Source organism: Citrus clementina, unplaced genomic scaffold (assembly GCF_000493195.1).
Source record: "Citrus clementina cultivar Clemenules unplaced genomic scaffold, Citrus_clementina_v1.0 scaffold_3, whole genome shotgun sequence".
In the NCBI taxonomy this organism is placed as follows: Eukaryota; Viridiplantae; Streptophyta; class Magnoliopsida; order Sapindales; family Rutaceae; genus Citrus; species Citrus x clementina.
This window is the reverse complement of record NW_006262339.1, coordinates 32,866,344-32,885,657: the sequence shown is the minus strand read 5'-3', so window position 1 is coordinate 32,885,657 and position 19,314 is coordinate 32,866,344. Positions and strand designations below refer to the sequence as shown.

Below are 19,314 nucleotides of genomic sequence, written 5' to 3'. Positions count from 1 at the left end.
AGATTGGGTTTTTGCTAAAGAAATTGAAGATAGCCTTGAATCATTTTATGAAGTGACTACGTTGTTTTCTAGGACTAGATATCCAACAAATAATATTTACTTTTCAAGCATTTGTGAGATTAAATTGTCAATTTATGAGTGGACGTATTCTAATTGTGAAAAAATCGAGCATAGCTGACTTAATGATTGGAAAGTTTGAAAAATATTGGAGTGTTGTTCATGGATTCATGGCTATGGCAGCTGTTTTGGACCCTAGATTTAAGATAAAATTAATTGAGTATTATTTTGACTTGTTGTATGGAGATGGTGCTAAAAAAGAGATTAAGAATGTTCGAAGCTTTTGTTATGATATGTTGAAAGATTATCAAGCTAGGTGTAAGTCAAAAGAAAATTCACAAGTTTCAGTTCAAGCTTCAGTTGCTTCATCATCTCGAGCTGTGGTAGCTCATTCAAAACTTGGGAAACGTTTGGCTAATTTTGATGCTTTTGTAGATCAAAGTGGTGGTACAACCCATGTTAAATCAGAATGGACTATTATTTGGAAGAATCTATTATTCCAAGATCTGAAAATTTTGATATACTTTGTTGGTGGAAAATAAATGGATCAAAATATCCAACTTTGCAAGCAATTGCAAGATATGTGTTAGCCATTCTGGTATCTACTGTTGCATTCGAGTCGGCATTTAGTACTGGTGGTAGATTTGTCTCTCCATATCGTAGTAGACTTCATCCAAAGACATTGGAAGCTTTAATGTGTGCTCAAAATTGGTTGTGTTGAATTTGATAGTATGCAAATGTATTTTTACTTCAATAGAGTATAATATCTATTATACTTTACAATTTACAAATTTATAATCATCTATATTTTTTTCTTGATATACTTGTTACTTAGAGATGCATATTCTTCTAATAAAGCAGGAAATAGCAAATTCTCCGAAGATGAAGATATTGTTGATGAGGTAAAGAATTAAGTTTCTTTAACTTAATTCATTGATTATTATATACCTATTATAATTTTGTATGTACTATTTTTCTTTAACTTAATACATAAATTATTTCATTATTATAATTTTTTTCTCCGAATTAGTATTTGAAATATTAATATTAATTATTATTGTAGGCGTTGTGTTGGATGGGTGCTTGTTGCGGTGAATGAAATGAAGTATCTTCTCTTGGAGCTTGTTTTAAATGATGATATGAAATATAATTGTTATTTTTAGATACTAATTTGTGTTTTTTAAATGGATTTGTGTAATTTATACTTAAATTTGAGAATGTGTTGGATTGATGTTGAAATTTTAATTTTTCATTTACATTGGTTAAATGTAAAATTGAGTATGTTATGTAGAATTTGAGGTTATTATTATAAATTTATATATTAAATATTTGTGATTTTAAATGTAGAAACCTGCAAAAAATCCGTTGGGTACCATTGCGGGTTTAGTAATTGTCAAAATTCGGTGCGGGTGGGTTTTCTTAAAAAAATTAAAACCCGTTGCGGGTTGCAGCTGGGTTTGGTAATTTAAATTTTGTGTGGGTTTGTGTTTGGTAATGGCAAACCCGTTGCGGGCGGTGCCCATTGCCATCCCTAATCAAGGCACAATTAATGGGTGCTGCAAGATTTGATCTTGCTGAGGTTATTGCGAGGCAAGGTAGACGACTTGCATTTGGTTGGGATTTGAATGATGATGATGAACAATAACTAAAAGGGTTCCAAGAAAAATAGTGTTAACGATTGAGATTTGACAATAATAAAGGGATTAAAAATAGTGCTCTTCAAAAGAGAGTTGAAAGTGGTGAAAAAGTAGTGCATTGAGGGCAATAAACTTGGAAGATATGAAGTTTCTTCTTTTTTGTCAATTTTTCTTGATAAGCTTCGTTGTTTGGTAGATAATTGAGGTTTTTGTTATAATTATTCTCTCTCCCCACTTCAATCTTTATTTATTTATCTTTATTGTACAATTGTTGATTTTGCATTTTATAATAATGTACTACTTCATATTATGCAAAATGCAACTTAGAGCAGAGGTTCTGCTCTTCCACCACCAAACACACAAATGGCCAATGAGATTTGGCTATAAAAAGCCAACTTTGCCTTGCAAATTTTCACACAATTCTTGACAAAGAAATGAATTGCTTTGTTGGTTCTTTTACTACTCTTAGCTTCTTTCACTTTAATTTTTTAAAGTTCCTCTTTATCTACAATCTTTGCATACAAATCCATAATAGTTTCTAACTGTTAGTTTTTGTTATTAATCTTTATTATTATTATTATTATTATTATTATTATTATTATTATTATCATTATTATTATTATTATCAGTAGTTTGACATGGGTATTTTAGTATTTCTATTACATTTACGCAATGTTTAGAGTCAAATATTGGGCAATAATAAATTGTAGATGCTTATAGCCTTTTTAACATTAAGAGTATTTTGGACATTTCGTCAGTTCACTAACGGTCAATGAACGGAACTACTAATAGCAGGGGAGGTATGTAACAATACGGACAAACTTGTCATCTAGACGTAAATATGTCAAACCTTAGTGAAGGTCCCTAAAAATTACCATTTGATTTGTTGGTGGTTTTGATAGAAGAGGACATGTGTAGGTGAAGAGATTTGACAGGCAAATTATGAGTCAGTAATTGAAACACGTCAATTAATGACAGGTTAAGAAATGACCTACTTAGGAAAAATGACTCATGCATGTTAATTATTGATAGATCTAATAACATTCTAAATGATTGGTGACATCATGTTTATACACATACATACATACATATATATACCACTTTTTTTTAATTACATGAGTTAGGTGTTAGTTAACTTTATTTTATTTATTTATTTAGGCATTTAGCCTAATGGTAATTTGTTTCTCCTCTATCTATGTTAACATAGTTCGAACCTAAACCTCTTATTTTTCAGTTTAAAAGATTTCACCAACTGAATTAATTGACATCTATGTATGTTACTTGACATTATTTTCTATTATTAATGTGATAATTTTTGTCCATCTTATATCACTCGGTTTGTATCCCAATTATGTAAATGTAGTTGTACTAAAAAAAATAAGTGGATAGAAATGATAGGGAGACTTTTTAATTTTCCCTTTTCTTTTTCAAAGGGGAGACTTTTAATTAACTTTGAACAAATTCTTTTGAATTTTGAATTTCACGTTTTCTTTGTTCACTGAACAACCATAAAGTTCAAATGCAGATAGCCTATTAATAACATATTTAAAATTTTAATCGTTCATCTCCTATTTTCTAGTTCAATATTAATTGTAAAGATTGTACATAACCAATTATTTTAAATAAATTAATTAGTAAAGTTGTACACAAAAAATTATATTAATTGTTCATATCCTATTTTCTAGTTCAATATTAATTGTAAAGATTGTACATAACCAATTATTTTAAATAAATTAATTAGTAAACTAAAACGCATCATTGGATATCCGAATTGATATTCAATAATAATTAACATAATAATTTATCAATAATTAATGAAGAAGTTTACATAATAATTTATCAACTTGCACTAAGTAATTTGTTTATTAATTCTAAAATGTTAGTATTTTGTTTCATATGAATCATCTTTCAGAGGTAGGTTACCGGTGATCTTGTTGGAGAGACAATTACAAACAAGGTGCGCAATTAAAAATTTAGAAAAATCAACTTCATTAGCACAGTTTGCAAGACTTCTGAAAGTTTCAAAGTAGAATAGAATAATTTGAAACTGGTGTGCAATATTTCTAAAAGGTTGACAAATTCTAAATTGATCTTTAACTCCCTATTTTTTTTCATGATTAAAGCACATGATTAGTCAAATCTCATTTCCACCCATGTGAGCGAGTGGCAGAGCACTTCTTCCTAGAAAATAAAGTAAAATTCTTCATCTTCGTAACCCATATATGCAGAGCACTTCTTCGGTCTTGTTCCTAAATTATTAGTGGGCCAAAAAATATGGCGGCCCTTCACAGCGTGGGCTTTAACAAGTACAAGTTCTGTGTCTCCCATATGGGTAGTGGTGATGCCCGGGGAATGGGTAGGTTAAGGTGGGCTTTAACACAAAAGTGTATTGTGGATTAAAAAAACTACTAAAATTTAATCTAGAGGATGAAGACAAGGACTGTTTTGTATAAATTTATTCTTCTTTGGGAGGCGACCATTATTACCATTTAGATTATTTTAATTTTTTTTTAATTTCAAGTGGGAGATTTTTAATATGGGTGGCCACAACCTCTTCTAATTTTTCTGTATAACCACCCTATTTTTTTTTTTTTTTTTTTTTTTGTAATTACCATGTTATCTTTTGGTTAAATATGTGTTCTTATATCTAATACTTTAGGTACTTAATTTTATAACTTATAAATAACTTATAATCTAACTTTCTAAATGAAGTCTAACAATTTTCAATATTTTACATATAAATGACATAAATTTGACAGATTAATAATTTATATAAGTATTGGCTCATAAAAACATTGTGTTAGTCTAAATAAAGGTTAATAATCATATAAATAAAGTTGAATTGACTATTTAGAAATAATAAATTTTGTATAAAATAAAAAAAATTGAAGTTAAAGTAAATTTTTGGTGCTTTTACATTTTAAGGATCAAAAAGTAAATTTAAATTTAGGCTAAAGCAATCTTGGTTCTTAAATATAATTAAAAAAACTAAGTTATAAAAAATAAATTAAGATATTACAAAAAAATAAATTAAGAATTTAAGAAAGATTAATTGATTAATTCTTCATATTTCTTCTTTATTTCAAATTTTTAAAAATAATATGAAACTTTTATCATTATTTTTTACAAGTGGGGTGGATTTACAGATTTTGTGGGATAGAAATATTGCCACCCAATCTCTAAATATTTTTTTTTATATTTTTTTAAAGGATAATTATTGTAATTACTTGTTAAAATTGCTGTGGGTTTAAAAAATATATAGGGTGGAATATATCCCCTAACCCTTTAATTCCTTTTGGTGAAAATGTAATTGCCTAATTGGGTGTGCGTCATTTACTTCAAAGTCCATGACATTTAATAATAATTCCAAATGTATCATAAATATTTTAAATTGTTCAAAAGGATCCTTCGTGAATTGGGATGGCAAAATTCGGGTCCGGGTCCGGGTTCAACCCGGAAAAATCCGGGTTCCCAGATTCCGGGTTTTGAACTCGGATCAATAATGAAATTTCAAATTTCACTTTCATTATTAGTGATAGAACCAAAACACAAACTAATGTAACTAAAGGAAATATTAACAGAAACAAAAAGATGAGATTTACACACACTGGACAGCCCCTGCAACATAGAGTAAAAGATTGGAGAATGTCCCCAAGCTTTTCTCTACCACATACTAACATCATCAAGATAAACATACAGTCCATACTTTGCATGATATTTCAACATCATCTCTACCACATGAAGTTTCTAAACCTATCTCAAATTCTCAATGTTTCATGTTTCAAATGCCATCCTAGCACTTAATAATTAAGACTTAAACAACAAATCACAATTAATGGCATAATAATCCAGTGCTCACAAATCACAATTAATCAACTCTCTGCAAACTCTACAATTCAAACAGCTAGTGTGCAAACTCTACAATTCAAACAGCTAGTGTGCAAACTCTACAATTCAAACGGCCGTTTCAAGTAATAAAATTCAAACAGCCACAAATATAAATCCATAACACAATTACACAAGTCTACAATTCAAAGTTCAAATTAAAAACCACAAATCCAAAGTTTAAACTTTTCTCCATCATTTTCTATTCTTCTTCACTTGATTCATTGTTGTTCACAACTCACTCATCAAACTTTCATCAATAAGTTGTTCTGCAGAAAGTATTTCTTCCTCTGGAATTCCATCTAAAAAACATGAATAAATCATAAAAATAAGAAACAAAACAGCTAGTTAGTAATAAATTGATACTATAACAAATTAATTTATTTTATGTAATAAATAAAATTTCCATACCTTTTAGGTTGTGGTCAAGCCAAAACCAATTTTGAGTACACACCAACGCTTTCACTGTAGATGGTTAAAGTCTACTGCGATGAGGACTCAAATGTCTACCTCTAGTGCTAAAGGCGGACTCGGAAGCAACTGTTGATACAGGAATGGCCAAAAAGTCTCTCGCAATCTTTGCAAGTATAGGATATTTGCCTTGATTATTCTTCCACCATGACAAAATATCAAATTGACTAGTTGAAGGCAAAGTACTTTCCTCAAGATAAAGCTCAAATTCTGTTTTGAAATGATTATATTGTGAGTTCTGATTTCTAAATGATTCCCACTCATCAGCCATCTCATCTAAGTCTAAGTCTACCATAATAGAATCATCTGCTGCAGCACCTTCAGAACTAGCTGAACCATTAACCCCCCAATTTGTATTTGATGAATATTTGACTTCATACTCATGCACTAAATCAACAAATAATTTGTGCACCCTGTCAATTTCAAATTCAGCTCTTTCTCCATAGATTTAGGGAAATAGAAAGTTAATTAACAACATTTTACGCCTAGGATCTAACAAAGTACCCACAGCAAGAACTCCATGAATAACATCCCAATATTTGTCATACTTCGCAATCATCTTAGTGGCCATATTTTTTACCCCCTCAATTGGTGATTGTAACCATGCATTCATTGATAATCTAATTTCACAAATCTTGCTAAAAAATAAATTAGATGTCGGATATCGTGTCCCCAAAAAAAGTTCTGTTAACTTATAAAAACTCTTCAAATAATCACACATAAGTTTTGAAAAATTCCACTCCAACTCACTAGGATGGATAATTTTTATCACGCTCCTTTAAACGAATAAATACATCTTTATACAACAAAGCTGTACTAAGCATCAAATAAGTGGAATTCCACCTAGTTTTACAATCAAGTGCTAAGTTTTTAGTTTCTTTAACACCTAATTGTTTTTTGGCAGCCTCAAATTTTTCAAATCTAGAAGGTGTTGCTGTCCAGTAATTGACACTCTCTCTAATCTTTTCAACTTCTTTTTGGATCACAGATAAACCATCCTTAACTATCAAGTTTAATATATGTGCACAGCAGCGCATGTGAAGGAATTTCCCACCCATAATCATTGAACTAGCTGAAAATGTAAAAAAATAATAAAAATATTAAGTAATGCAAACATTCATTTATGTTGAAACGAAAAAAAAAGTCTCGAGAATATTACCTCATAATACGACTTCGCAACACCCACGAGTTATCAATATAATGTGTCGTAACAACCATATACCCTTTCTTTTGGTTACCAGCAGTCCACATATTCGTAGTCACCGCAATTCTACTGGCACAAGCTTCCAAAACACTCATTGCCTTCGTCTTCTCAATATCGTAAAGTTTCAAAATTTCAGCCTTGATAGTGTTTCTACTAATAGTCTCAATTGAAGGTTGGAGAAGCTTTAACAGTTCGTAAAACCCAATATACTCAACAAATGATAGCGGAAGCTCATGCATTACAATCATTCTAGCTATAAAAACCCTCACTGTTGCCGTATCCCACTTTGGTTCAGTACTATAATTACTAAGAACAGTAGTTCCATCTGCTTTAGAAGAAAAAGAAAGGTGCATTTGCTAAACATTCTTGATTGACCTTCTAGGACAACGTTTGGCATGATTAATCAAGTGATTAGTGCCCTGAGAATAATGCCCTTGCATAACTAACCCACAATAATTACAAATCGCTTGAACTTCCTTGCCTAACTTAACTTTTTTAAAATGATTCCAAGCATCATAAACTAATCTACCTGAACTACTCCCTTCGCTGCCAGCGCCTCGTTTTTTTGAAGCGCCAGCAGTAGTATTACCCCTACCCCTACGGCCACGGCCAACGGCCACTCCCACTCCCACCCCCCTGCTCTACTGTTGTTGAATCAGGTTCTAATTCAGCAGCGTATCATTATTTTCTGCTGCCATATCCATGCCAACCCTCACACCCACACTTTCATCAGTCTCGGAAACATCTAAATCAACTCTTTGTTCATTTTCCATTACGAATTTAACACCCTACAAGAATTATGTCAAAACAAATTAAACTAACCCATCATTCCTCCAATTTCTTCCATTTTATATTTATTTTTTTACTGTAACAATGTTCTAAGTTCTAACATTTCAAAAATACATTTTCAAATCTATTAACGGCAACAAATCCATTAACAACAACAATTTATTTTTAACTGTAACAGCTTTCTAACATTTGAAATATACAATTTCGAATCTATTAACACCAACAATCAACAACATTTCAAGCATAAATCAGTGGTATAACAGCACAACATTTCAAGCACAATCAACAATTTTATTTTTAACTGTAACAGCAACAGCAACATTTCAAACATTTCAAACATAAAACAAAGTATAACAGCAACTCACGCCGGTGAATCAAACGAATTGAGGAACTGCACTGCTGCAAGCATGCGACGGTGGTGATCAAAGTGCTATCCTTGTAGGACTCCTCACCCAGGGTATCCAACTTAGCAATTGCCTCGTCAAAAGCCTGGTAAATGGAACAACAGAACACAACAAAGCAAGCAAACTTATTAATTTGAAAACAGTAAATCATACACTATTTAATTGCTTTGTAGAGAATGCTAGAACTTATTAAACAAAGGCTATATCTGGTAAGAATTTTAATATCCGCAAACAGTACGAAGATCAGAATTCAATAACTAAAAGAGTATTAACCGAATACAATAAAATCAACTTGCCATTCTTCTTACACTTATAACTATTTTTGAGTGGTGTTCATAGGAATCACAACAGTATAACACAAGTACACAACACAAATCAATGGTGTTCACAGCAGTATAACACAAGTACACAACACAAATCACATAGCACAAATCACACAACACAAATCACATATCAATTCTGTTAATTAATTCATATTCAACATGCGAATTCGAGCTTGGAGAGTCTGATTTGATGGCAATAATCTCTATCGTCAGTAAAAATGCAAAGGAAACATGCTCAGTTACAAAACCAAGACTCGAATAAATTAAATATAATTAGTTTAATTAATTCATATTCAACATGCAAATTCGAGCTTGGAGAGTTAGATCTGATGGCAATAATCTCTCTCGTCAGTAAAAATGCAAAGGAAACATGCTCAGTTACAAAACCAAGACGCTCAGCTAGAGGAATGATCCCCAACATTCTCAGAAGAAAACCCAACCCAGAAAATTCACACAAGGAAATCAAAATCAACAGTAAAAGGAAATGTAATTTTCACAAGCTTCTTGAACCCAACCTTGCGACGACGGCGAACCCAACCTTGCGACGGTGGCGAACCCAGCCGAGAGTTGTTTGACTTGCTTGCAAGACAGCGGAAGGCTTGGCAGCAACAGCAGCGGCGGCACAGCTAGGGTTTGTCTTGTTTGGGTAAATCGCAATTTGTGTGTTTGAGTTGTGAAATAGAATTAGGTTTTTTTTTTTTTATGTTTGTATTTATATTTACTAATAAATATAATTAAAAATAATATAAAAAATGAATCCGGGTCCGGGTTCTGGATACACGGGTTATCCCAAACCCGGACTCGGACCCGGACCTGGATTCATCTGGGTTATTAAAACCCATTCCGGATCCGGATTTTTTTCCTCTCCGGTACGAGTTCAACCCGGTTTGGATTATCCGGGTTCGTCCGAATCCGAGCCGGGTCCGGGTTATTTTAACATCCCTATTCGTGAATGGTGATTCAGTTACGTGACATACGTGCTTTGACCAATTTTGACTCTACGCAAAACGTTAACAAAAATTCACATATGCATTATACTTAATTTTTTTAATATTATTATATAAAATTGTTATTGATATTACATTAGATATTATAATTAATATTTATAAATATATTATATAATTAGAACCTTCGTCGTGGCACGTAATTCCATAAAACACGGCCCAAATTCTTTTAAAATTCTTCCAAAGAGAAGTGTCCACTCCATTCATATTTCATAAAAAATAAATTAATTCTACTCAATTATTTGGAGGCTCGAAAGTGCAAGGTTCTCCCCGGTGACCAAAGGCCATTGGTCACTATACTTGATTCTTGAAGCCTCAGCGCGTCACTCAATAACTCCAGCCTGTCTGTGTCTCTTTCCTTCGCGATCATCTTCGTCTTCCTCTCTTTCTTTTCATTTTTTTTCCCTTCTCTTATTTATTTTTTTAAATTAATCGATGCATATGGCTTCTTCAAGTTCTGGAATCTCAATCCCCGCTCCAGGTATCGCCAATTTCACCATTCAATTTGATTGTGTACTAAATATTTAATTAATTTTTTATACTCAATTTTTGTATACGTGTCATTGTTGCAGAAGCGGTTCAGTTCTTGGTCTCGTCGCTCGCAGATGAATCTCCTATCGTCAGAGAAGCATCAATGGCCTCTCTCAAAGACATCGCCGCTCTGTATTCTCTTTATCTTTTTTTCTTTCTTTCTTTATTTTTAAATTGGTGATTCTTTAATTTTTTCAAATGAATTTGAATTGTAGGAATCCACTTTTAGTTCTTGATTGTTGTTTGGCTATTTCAAGAGGAGGACGTCGGGTAATTATTTTACCATTATTGTTCTTTCTTGATCTTGAATTAAGGAGAGAGATTTTTATTTTAATTTTTCTAATGAAATGGATGAAATGTTTCAGCGGTTTGGTAACATGGCTGGGATTTTCCAAGTGATGGCATTTGCAGTTCGTGCACTTGATGAAAAAGATATTGATCCAGCTTTCATGTCTAAGCTCTCGAGGATTGCGACTGCAGAAATGATCTCCTCCAAGGTTCTCTACATCATCCATGCATTTTTAGTTACTTTTCCATCCTCAACTTAGTTTAGATTGCTTTTAGTTGATCTTGGACTCCAATACGTAAGTTTAGTTATAGAGGGTTTCTTGGATTGTAAGTCTTGATTATAGTGTCTGTTTGGGACTGAGATGCCGGCTGTTGCTGCGGAATAAAATTACTAGCTGTCAAGTTTAAGTGGTTGGTTAGTAAATGCTATTTGTTAGCTCAACTACTTTCAAAATTAAGCAGAAGCATGGTGGTTCCAATCGTAACCTGAGGCAAGTTTATCAGCCAAACTTCATGATTATTAGTGATTAAGACATTTTAGCTTTATTGTTATTTCATCTTTTTGGCAATGAGAAGAATTTTATAAGCGATTTCATATTATTGATTTAGTTTCTGTCATCTGAATTTCAGTTGGGATTTCTGTTTCATGGATTTATCTGAGTCATGCATCTTCTGTTGTCTAGTCTCTTCCTGGATGACCTCTTTGAATCCAACTTTTTATTTTTTCGGTTCATTTTCATGTAGGAACTTAACACAGATTGGCAAAGAGCTGCATCAGCGCTACTTGTTTCGATTGGCTCACATTTGCCTGACCTTGTATGTCTTTTGCCATTTTTGCTTATTTATAATAGCTTAAGTAGTAGGAACAAATGCATACATACATCTACATGTGTGCATGTATGCCTTCATATGTGCATGCATGCCTTCATATGTGCATGCATGTATACGTACTTCTCTCTTCCAAGGTTCTATGCACATAATGACAACTTTGAGGTTGCTCTACTTGCTTTGACCTGATTAGGAAGCATTGGTTTCGGTCTCTTATTATCCTAATACTAAGGAATAAGAATTTCTTTTGTTAGGCTACATTGGATGACAGGATCTTTTTTATTTTTTAATGATTTTCTATTGGTTGAGAGGTTCCCTGGACTTGTTGAAAATTGAAAAAAGCCTATGAGGTGCTTTTAAACGGTCCAAATTTGCCAGTGTTGGACTTCTTGTTCTCCACAATTCTTACTGTATTCCCATGAGAAATTAGTGTAACCTGACTCATTCTTTATTGGACAATCTGATGAAGCACCAAAGTAAAATTTGTTGCAACCTGGCGGATAGAATGGTCTGCTTAGTGTTTAGTAGTTCTGTTAGCGGTTGATGATGTATATCATTGCTAAATTATGAGTAACATTCATGAATCATTAATAGCAGGTCTTGACTCGGTTTCTCGCTCTCTCTCTCTCCCTCTCTCTTCTACTTATGGTGAATCGCTCTTTCTTCGGCTTAATTACTCCTGCTTGTTGCTTTGACAGATGATGGAAGAAATATTTCTTTATCTGTCCGGAACAAATTCAGCTTTACCAGCTATGGTTCAAATACTTGCAGACTTTGCTTCTGCTGATGGTTAATCATTTATTTCCTTTTATTTATTTATTTATTTAAGTAGTTTGGGGTGCTTAAGGGTGAACTTTATGTGCTAAAACTAAAGTGTCCATTGTCCTTTTCTTTTTCAATTCAATCGAAGCATTGCAGTTCACTCCACGACTAAAGGGTGTACTTGTACGTGTTCTACCTATACTCGGAAACATACGAGATGTCCACCGGCCAATATTTGCAAATGGTATGGTTGATGATCTTTCGGCTTTTTGCGAGAAAAGATATAATTTGAATTTAGGTGTATGAAATGACCTTGTATAACTATTCTGTAATCTTGTTAAGTTGTTCAGGTCCAGTTAATTTTCTTGTATTCTGAATTGTTATGCACAGAGCCTAACTTTGAGGAGATTTTACTCTGGTTTTGTTTACGTGGTTTATACTGCCCACATTTAAAGAACTGTTGCGGTGTGGCTAATATGTGTTGGCCAACTTGTTTGAATTACCTTGAATTTGGTGTTCAATTTTCATTTTATCTTTTCCTAGAAAAGATGATGTAAGACTAACCTCTATATCTGTTTGGTCATTTCCTCAAGATAATCATTTATAGCGGTTGGTTGTAGCTTTTCTTGAAGAAATGAGGTGATTGCTTTGGAGTCATAATGTTTGATAAAACTGATCATATGTGAAACAAAGTAATCTGCATTGATTTGTTTTTTCTGTTACGTTGGTGTAGCTACTGACTTGTTTTGAGGTTATAGAGGCTGCTTCGAATTTGTGGTTCTTGTTATTTTGGATTTTATTTAGTTTTTTTGACCTCCAAATATATATTCTGCATTTGATAATGATTTCAGTTTAATATTCTGCAAAGCTTTCAATTGTAGTGATTTTCTCACATGTATTAACTATTTATTCTGTTAAATATTCAGCCAACTTATGAAATAATGACAAATTGTTATGGTTTTCTAGCATTTAAATGTTGGTGTCAGGCTGCATGGCAATATAGTGTGGATTTCCCCTCTCACTCTGTTCTCGATGGTGATATCATGTGAGCTTAATATTTTAATTTCTTTTACTTCTCAAGTACCACATTCTATATCCGCATAACACCATGCCTGAAAAAAAGAAAATGTCTAATGAGCGCAGGTCATTTTTAAATTCTGCTTTTGAGCTTCTATTAAGAGTTTGGGCGACATCACGGGACCTTAAGGTTTGTGAGAAAACTATATTATTCCTTTTCTCTATGCCCTTTCTCTTGAACATAAAGTTTTTGTTCTTATTTTATTTTATTTTTTTAATAAAAATTTTTCTTGCTTTTGGCCTTTTTTCCTGTATGTTTTAATTCATTTGTCTTTCTTGGCAGTTACCTTAAACTAAATATATGGTGTTGTTAATATCTTAGGATAGGTTAGGTGTGTCCACGTGATTAATGAAGATGTGAATCCAGGTTATTGGAAGAACATAATTTATGTAACACATCTTGGTTCTCAAAATCTGTGTACTTGGATGGTTTTGTGTAGTTTATGCCATGGTATTGATCTTTGTATGTATATTTGGATGAATGGCTTATATTGACACGAATATAAACGTGACTATGAAAAACGGAGAATTTCACTTATATGCATATAACATTGCCTAAGAATAGAAAGGTAAAATCTCTTACATAGAATATCAATGAAAATTCTCTGTCTATGTTGCTGATAATTAGTTTTGAATATCAATGAAAATTTTATATCTATGTTGCTGATAATTAGATTTGAATTTGTCAATAATATCATGTTTAGTATGTTTATCTGCTGAGTGTATGTTTGTGCAAAAGTTTTTGGCATTTGAAGTAAATTTCTCTTTGTTGTTAAAATGGAATCATATTTGTGATAGGTTCGCGTATCAACTGTGGATGCGCTGGGACAGATGGTTGGACTTATCACACGGTCACAGTTAAAGGGTGCTTTACCAAAACTTGTTCCCTCTATATTGGAATTGTAAGATCTTTTGTGCTTCAAGCTTATAATCCGCCACTGATATGGATGTTTTGTTTGTTTAATTTATTTTGAAGAGCTTGATCCGTAATGGTATTCTAGACTTGCTGCTACACCATATATTTTCTACTACAACTTGCACTCGTCATATCTTTTGTTACATTTTTAGGCATCAACTAGAAATCACACTGCTTTTTCTTTTCTCTTTTCTGTTAATTAGGTATACAAAAGATCAAGATACTGCACTTGTTGCGACATGCAGTCTCCACAACTTGTTGAATGCCTCATTACTTTCAGAAACAGGTCCCCCGTTGCTTGATGTTGAGGTACTGCTATTTTTTTTTTTTAATTCTCCTCAAATATCCATACATTTCTTTTCCCGTTTTAGTTTTGACGTTTTGGTTTTAATTTTAGTTGTTTTTAATCAATTGCAAATTTGTTAAACTGAAGTCAGTTTTTATTGCAATCTAGTCTAACATAAACTCCTCTTTTTCCCCATCCCCACCCCTCAAGGGGAGGACACTGGAGCTTATTTTCTTATTTGTGCCATTTTGGTTTATGATCAAATTAGTTTTCTTTTCATACATCAATGATATTGTTTGATTCAGTCATTTGGAAGTTCCATGGACCAAAGATTATGAATGAATTGACACAGTTATATTAAAATAACGAAATTGCTTATTCTTATTTCTTGTCCGACTAAGTACCAATTTATAAGCATATCTTGCGATAGGGAGCATCAATATTCTTATTCATTAGTGAAGATGAAAACCTATCTCACAAGGGTATGTTCTTTTCTCCCTCATGTGGAGTTGGAAACGAGTAGTGAAGAAAGAATTCATTTTTGGGAGGATGTGTGAATTTGGATTTCCTCATGTTCTTCATTCCTCGCCTTTACAGATTTGCCCTCTGATAAGGTTTCTATCAAAAGCATGCTTGCTCTTCTCCATTGGGTTGGAATTGGAAATTCAACTTCTTGGAGAACTAAATGAGAGCATCAGGAAGCTTCAGCTCTTTTGGCATTGTTAGAAAGTGTTTTTAATTAATGATCTGGTTGATGTGAGTAGAATTTAGAGGCTTCGCCGTTAAGGAATTTTTCTTGAAATCTTTTCTCAATTGGTTGATTGATGATCAATTCCCCTTCAATTTTCAGCTTGCTTTTGATCTGGAAAGTCAAATCCCATAGTAACTTGAATATATTGCTTATTTTTTCACTTTAAGAGAAGTATATACTGGTGATTTTATCCAAAAATGTAATCCTGACGTGTGTTTGTCTCTTGATCTGTTATGTCTAAGCTAAACAGGGAAAATGTGGATCATTTTCTTTCCATTCTAGCATTGTTGTTTACTTGTGGAATAGATTGTTCCAAGGAACTAAATTTTCATGTGTAATTCCAACATCTAGCACTTGCTTTCAAAGGATCTTCATGCTTTTAAGATAGGTGAAATAGCTAAAGCACTGTGGAATTGTGCAGTTCTGGCCGTTCTATGATTTTTTGTAATGAAAGAAATAGACAGATCTTCGAAGATTATGAGGAAGACATCAACTTTTTGTGGGATAGAGCGCGATTACTAGTCCGTATAGAACCTTTAAGGTTTCTTTTACGTTTGACTGCTAGTTAACATTTTTGTACCATCTTTTCTAATATATATATATTTGCCGCTTACAATACCAAAGGGTTTTCTTTTATAGGCTCTAATGGAATCTCTTAATGGTTACGTATCATTATCACATTACTATTATAGGATGCTTCCTTATCTTTAAAGAATCTCTTTTACAACTCACAATATTATTTACACTATGACTCATCACACATTATTCTTTATGTCACATCATATACTCAACACTCTATTATTAAAATATGTTTTACACAATAACTGTAATTCACTATTGCTTTTGCTGCGGGTCCAATGTTGCTTTCGTTTTAATTTGCACTAATACCATCACTTTGCTACACCTTATTCTGTTCATGTGTTTGATTTCTTCTCTTAAGCTGACATCTCTCACGCGGATAGAGAGGTGTCATTTCTTTGGGAAAAGAAACAGTACCAAATATTAAATCTTCACCAATTTGGTCAAAAGCAAAAAATGTATGTTGTTTTCCAAAAGGTAAGATTTCATTAGGCTTGGTACATTTGTGATTGTAAAAGTAATCACCACTGGTTGAGGGAAAAGCTACCGCTGTAGGAATATGGTAACTCTTCGGCAAACATCTACCATGGATGATAGATGAAATTGCTCTAGTATTAATTAGTGCAATAAGTGGAATTTGTTAAGCATCTCCAAGACTGAAATTTACCTTAATATAAGGTTGAAATGATGATCCAAATTCATTGTGAGATTTACACGATAAGTATCTGCAATATTTAGAACAATTTCATGTGTAGAAGTGTTGGATTCATCATATTCGTCTGGTCGGAAATCCAATGCTATAAAAGCATTCTCTGGATTATCAGACCAGGTTTAATAGTAGTTATCAAATTGTAGATCTTCAATCATTCATAATAACTTAGGATGGAATTTTCTTCTTGGACTTGCGCTGTTTGCAAAGTGTCAGGCAAGCTATGGATTTGCCAAAATCATATCTATTTTTTGTAAAAGAGATCTGGAGTAGCTACTATGTTTAGAGATAATGGGCTATAGGTGTTGTACATAGGTTTCATTTGATAAACTTCTGCAAATATTTTTTTTGTGTGAAGCCATCCCACATAGCCATATTTGATCATGCATGTGGTCATTGTTTATCACTCTAATAAGAGATTGCCTTGGTTGATCATTATATTCTCTTTCCCATATATCTCGTAATTGGATAATGGCAACAGTAATATGAAAAATCTAGTATCATCCTTTTTAGAGTGAGAGTAAGGATATCGTTTAATATTGGAGTGAAGAGTCGGTCAATCACCATCCTTTACCATATCTTCTGCCTCTGTGAATGAGGGCTGGTTTAGATAGGATTGTAACTTATAGGCCGAGCAGCCTAATTTAGGTAATGACTTTAATTTGTTTCTTCATGCATGACATGAAAGAAACTTGGATGAACTCTAAAGACATATTCATCTATTATGGATATAGGAATGGATTGAAAAGCTGGTAAGTGCCTTGAGCTTGTGTTAGAGTCATTTTGAGCAAACTCGGAGTTGACCATAGGTGTCTTCTGACATATTGAGATAGTGACAATCCTATTAAGATATCAGTCTTGATTTCTAGGGGAAGTGCAACACAAAAATCTGTAAAATCTGGAATTGGTTTTGTGATTTTTTTCCCATCTTTCCCATTAATGTATGTAAGAGCTAGAAGCTGTTGCTATAACTTTTATTGGTCTTGAGAGGAAATCAACAACCATATTGGACTCCTTTTATATGCTTGACAGAAAATAAAAATTTTGAAAAGAGACTCAGACGACATTGCATGTTGAAGATCTGGAATTTCTCCTTTTCATCTTAATAATTCTTGGAGATATTTGTCGTGTGTTTGTCAAAGTGTAAATAGTATTATGAGTTGTATAGAATATTCCTTAAAGACAAGGAAGTATCTTGTAATAATCATGTGATAATGATATGTAACTATTGAGGGATTCCCTTGAAGCCTATAAAAAGGAATCGTCTAGTATTGTAAAAGGCAAAACGAAATAAGCAATAAAATTCCCTTTGTTCGTTATGAAAGAAATATTAGGAGAACTTCTTGCTGGTAAATGGTTCGTCCATAAGACCAACCTTATAGATTCGGTCCAAATATATCCTCCTAGATACTAAGACCTGGTTAAGAACAATTTAGGACCATGGATAGCCAAGATATACCATGATTTGGGATACAAACATTTGATTTAGAAGCTTTATCCTCAAACTCTTCCTTTATCATTAACTTTCACTTTTAAACTCAAGATAACCAAGACCAAAAATCCATACAGCCCTTCTATTTTGATCCTTTAGATCCATACAAATTCTACAGGGTAAATACTGTCTTATCATCTCTAAAAGTCATAGTCCTTACTAAACAACCTAAATTAAATTCTGTATATAAGTCTTAAGAAGTACTTGTACAAACTTGTTTAGTCTATGTCTTTAAGCTCTAAGGAAATATATCTTTCTCTGGACGAGATATACGAAGATGTAGGAGTGAAGGATATAGAGGAGTCCATCTCATTGCAATCACTCTAAGTTTGATATGAAGAAAGGATTTTGGCAGATAGGGTACGAGATGGGGATAGACATAAGACAACTTTAGTAATGCCACATGGCCACTATGAGGAATGTCATGCCATTTAGTTTAAAGATTGCCCCGTCAATGTTTCAGCATAGGATGGATGAAGAATATAGTCCCATTTTAGATTTTTGCCTAGTATCATGATGCCTTAGTCTTTTGTTAGAATGATGAAGATCATGCTAAGAATCCTTAATAATTCAAAGATTTGTCATACAATCATGGTCCGACGTTATCTGAATCAAAGATGAAAATTAGTCTTGAAGAAGTTAATTTCTTAGGCCTATACTTTACATATAGGCACATCATTCTTCAACCATACACTGCTGGGAAAAAAGTCCGAATTCCCTGATGAGTTGTCAAGCAGAAAGCAAATTCATCTATTGTCGAGAATCATCAATTATGGATTGGACCACATTTAGACTATCATAAAGCTAACAAGTCTTATCTCAAAGCACTTGAAAAAGATATCAACTGTGCCACGATCGGCATAAGCAACCAAAGTTGTGAAAGAATTAACAAAGAAGTGTAAATCACTCCCTTCTTTAAAGATTCATGACAAAGGACAGCTTATCCTTTAAATAGATGTAAGTGATAATTGCTTGGGGTGCCATATTGATTGAAGAAGTAAGTGATAACAGAAAAATCTGTGGCTATAAATTAAGGCACTTCAGTAGTGCTTAGCAACACTACCCATCATCAAAGAAAAAGGTCCTTACAGTAGTTGAAGGGATAAAAATGCTTTAATGTTTTTCCATCTTTCCCATGGAGGTATCCAAGAGCTAGAAGCCATTGCTATAACTTGTATTGGCCTTGAGGCTGTATGGATTTTTGCTTTTTGGTTATATTGAGTTTTGAAGTGAAAGTTAATGATAAAGGAAGATTTTGATGTTTGTATCTAAATCAGATGTTTGGCATCCTAGGTCCTGTTATCTTTTTTGCTATCCATGG

The 19,314-nt window shown here is 32.9% G+C and overlaps 1 protein-coding gene across 9 annotated transcripts in view; it reads left to right on the top strand.

Annotated features, from left to right (window-relative positions):
- The first annotated feature begins 9,997 nt into the window (after positions 1 to 9,997).
- The window catches only part of LOC18048089 (protein SHOOT GRAVITROPISM 6), a 30,778-nt gene continuing 21,461 nt past the window's right edge, over positions 9,998 to 19,314 (top strand). For 2 of the 9 annotated variants that reach the window (XR_002906272.1, XM_024186923.1), the window contains exons 1-11: positions 9,998 to 10,255; positions 10,347 to 10,437; positions 10,521 to 10,575; positions 10,671 to 10,802; positions 11,338 to 11,409; positions 12,120 to 12,210; positions 12,332 to 12,427; positions 13,150 to 13,228; positions 13,327 to 13,390; positions 14,059 to 14,162; positions 14,380 to 14,485. Coding sequence is in view for 8 of the 9 variants with exons in the window: in XM_024186923.1 (XP_024042691.1) it covers positions 10,210 to 10,255; positions 10,347 to 10,437; positions 10,521 to 10,575; positions 10,671 to 10,802; positions 11,338 to 11,409; positions 12,120 to 12,210; positions 12,332 to 12,427; positions 13,150 to 13,228; positions 13,327 to 13,390; positions 14,059 to 14,162; positions 14,380 to 14,485 (936 nt within the window). In the remaining variant the exon portion in view is untranslated. Of the gene's footprint in view, positions 10,256 to 10,346; positions 10,438 to 10,520; positions 10,576 to 10,670; positions 10,803 to 11,337; positions 11,410 to 12,119; positions 12,211 to 12,331; positions 12,428 to 13,148; positions 13,229 to 13,306; positions 13,391 to 14,058; positions 14,163 to 14,379; positions 14,486 to 19,314 lie in introns of those variants that run through there. The other 7 variants (XM_024186918.1, XM_024186917.1, XM_024186919.1 and 4 more) reach the window with 7 other exon arrangements.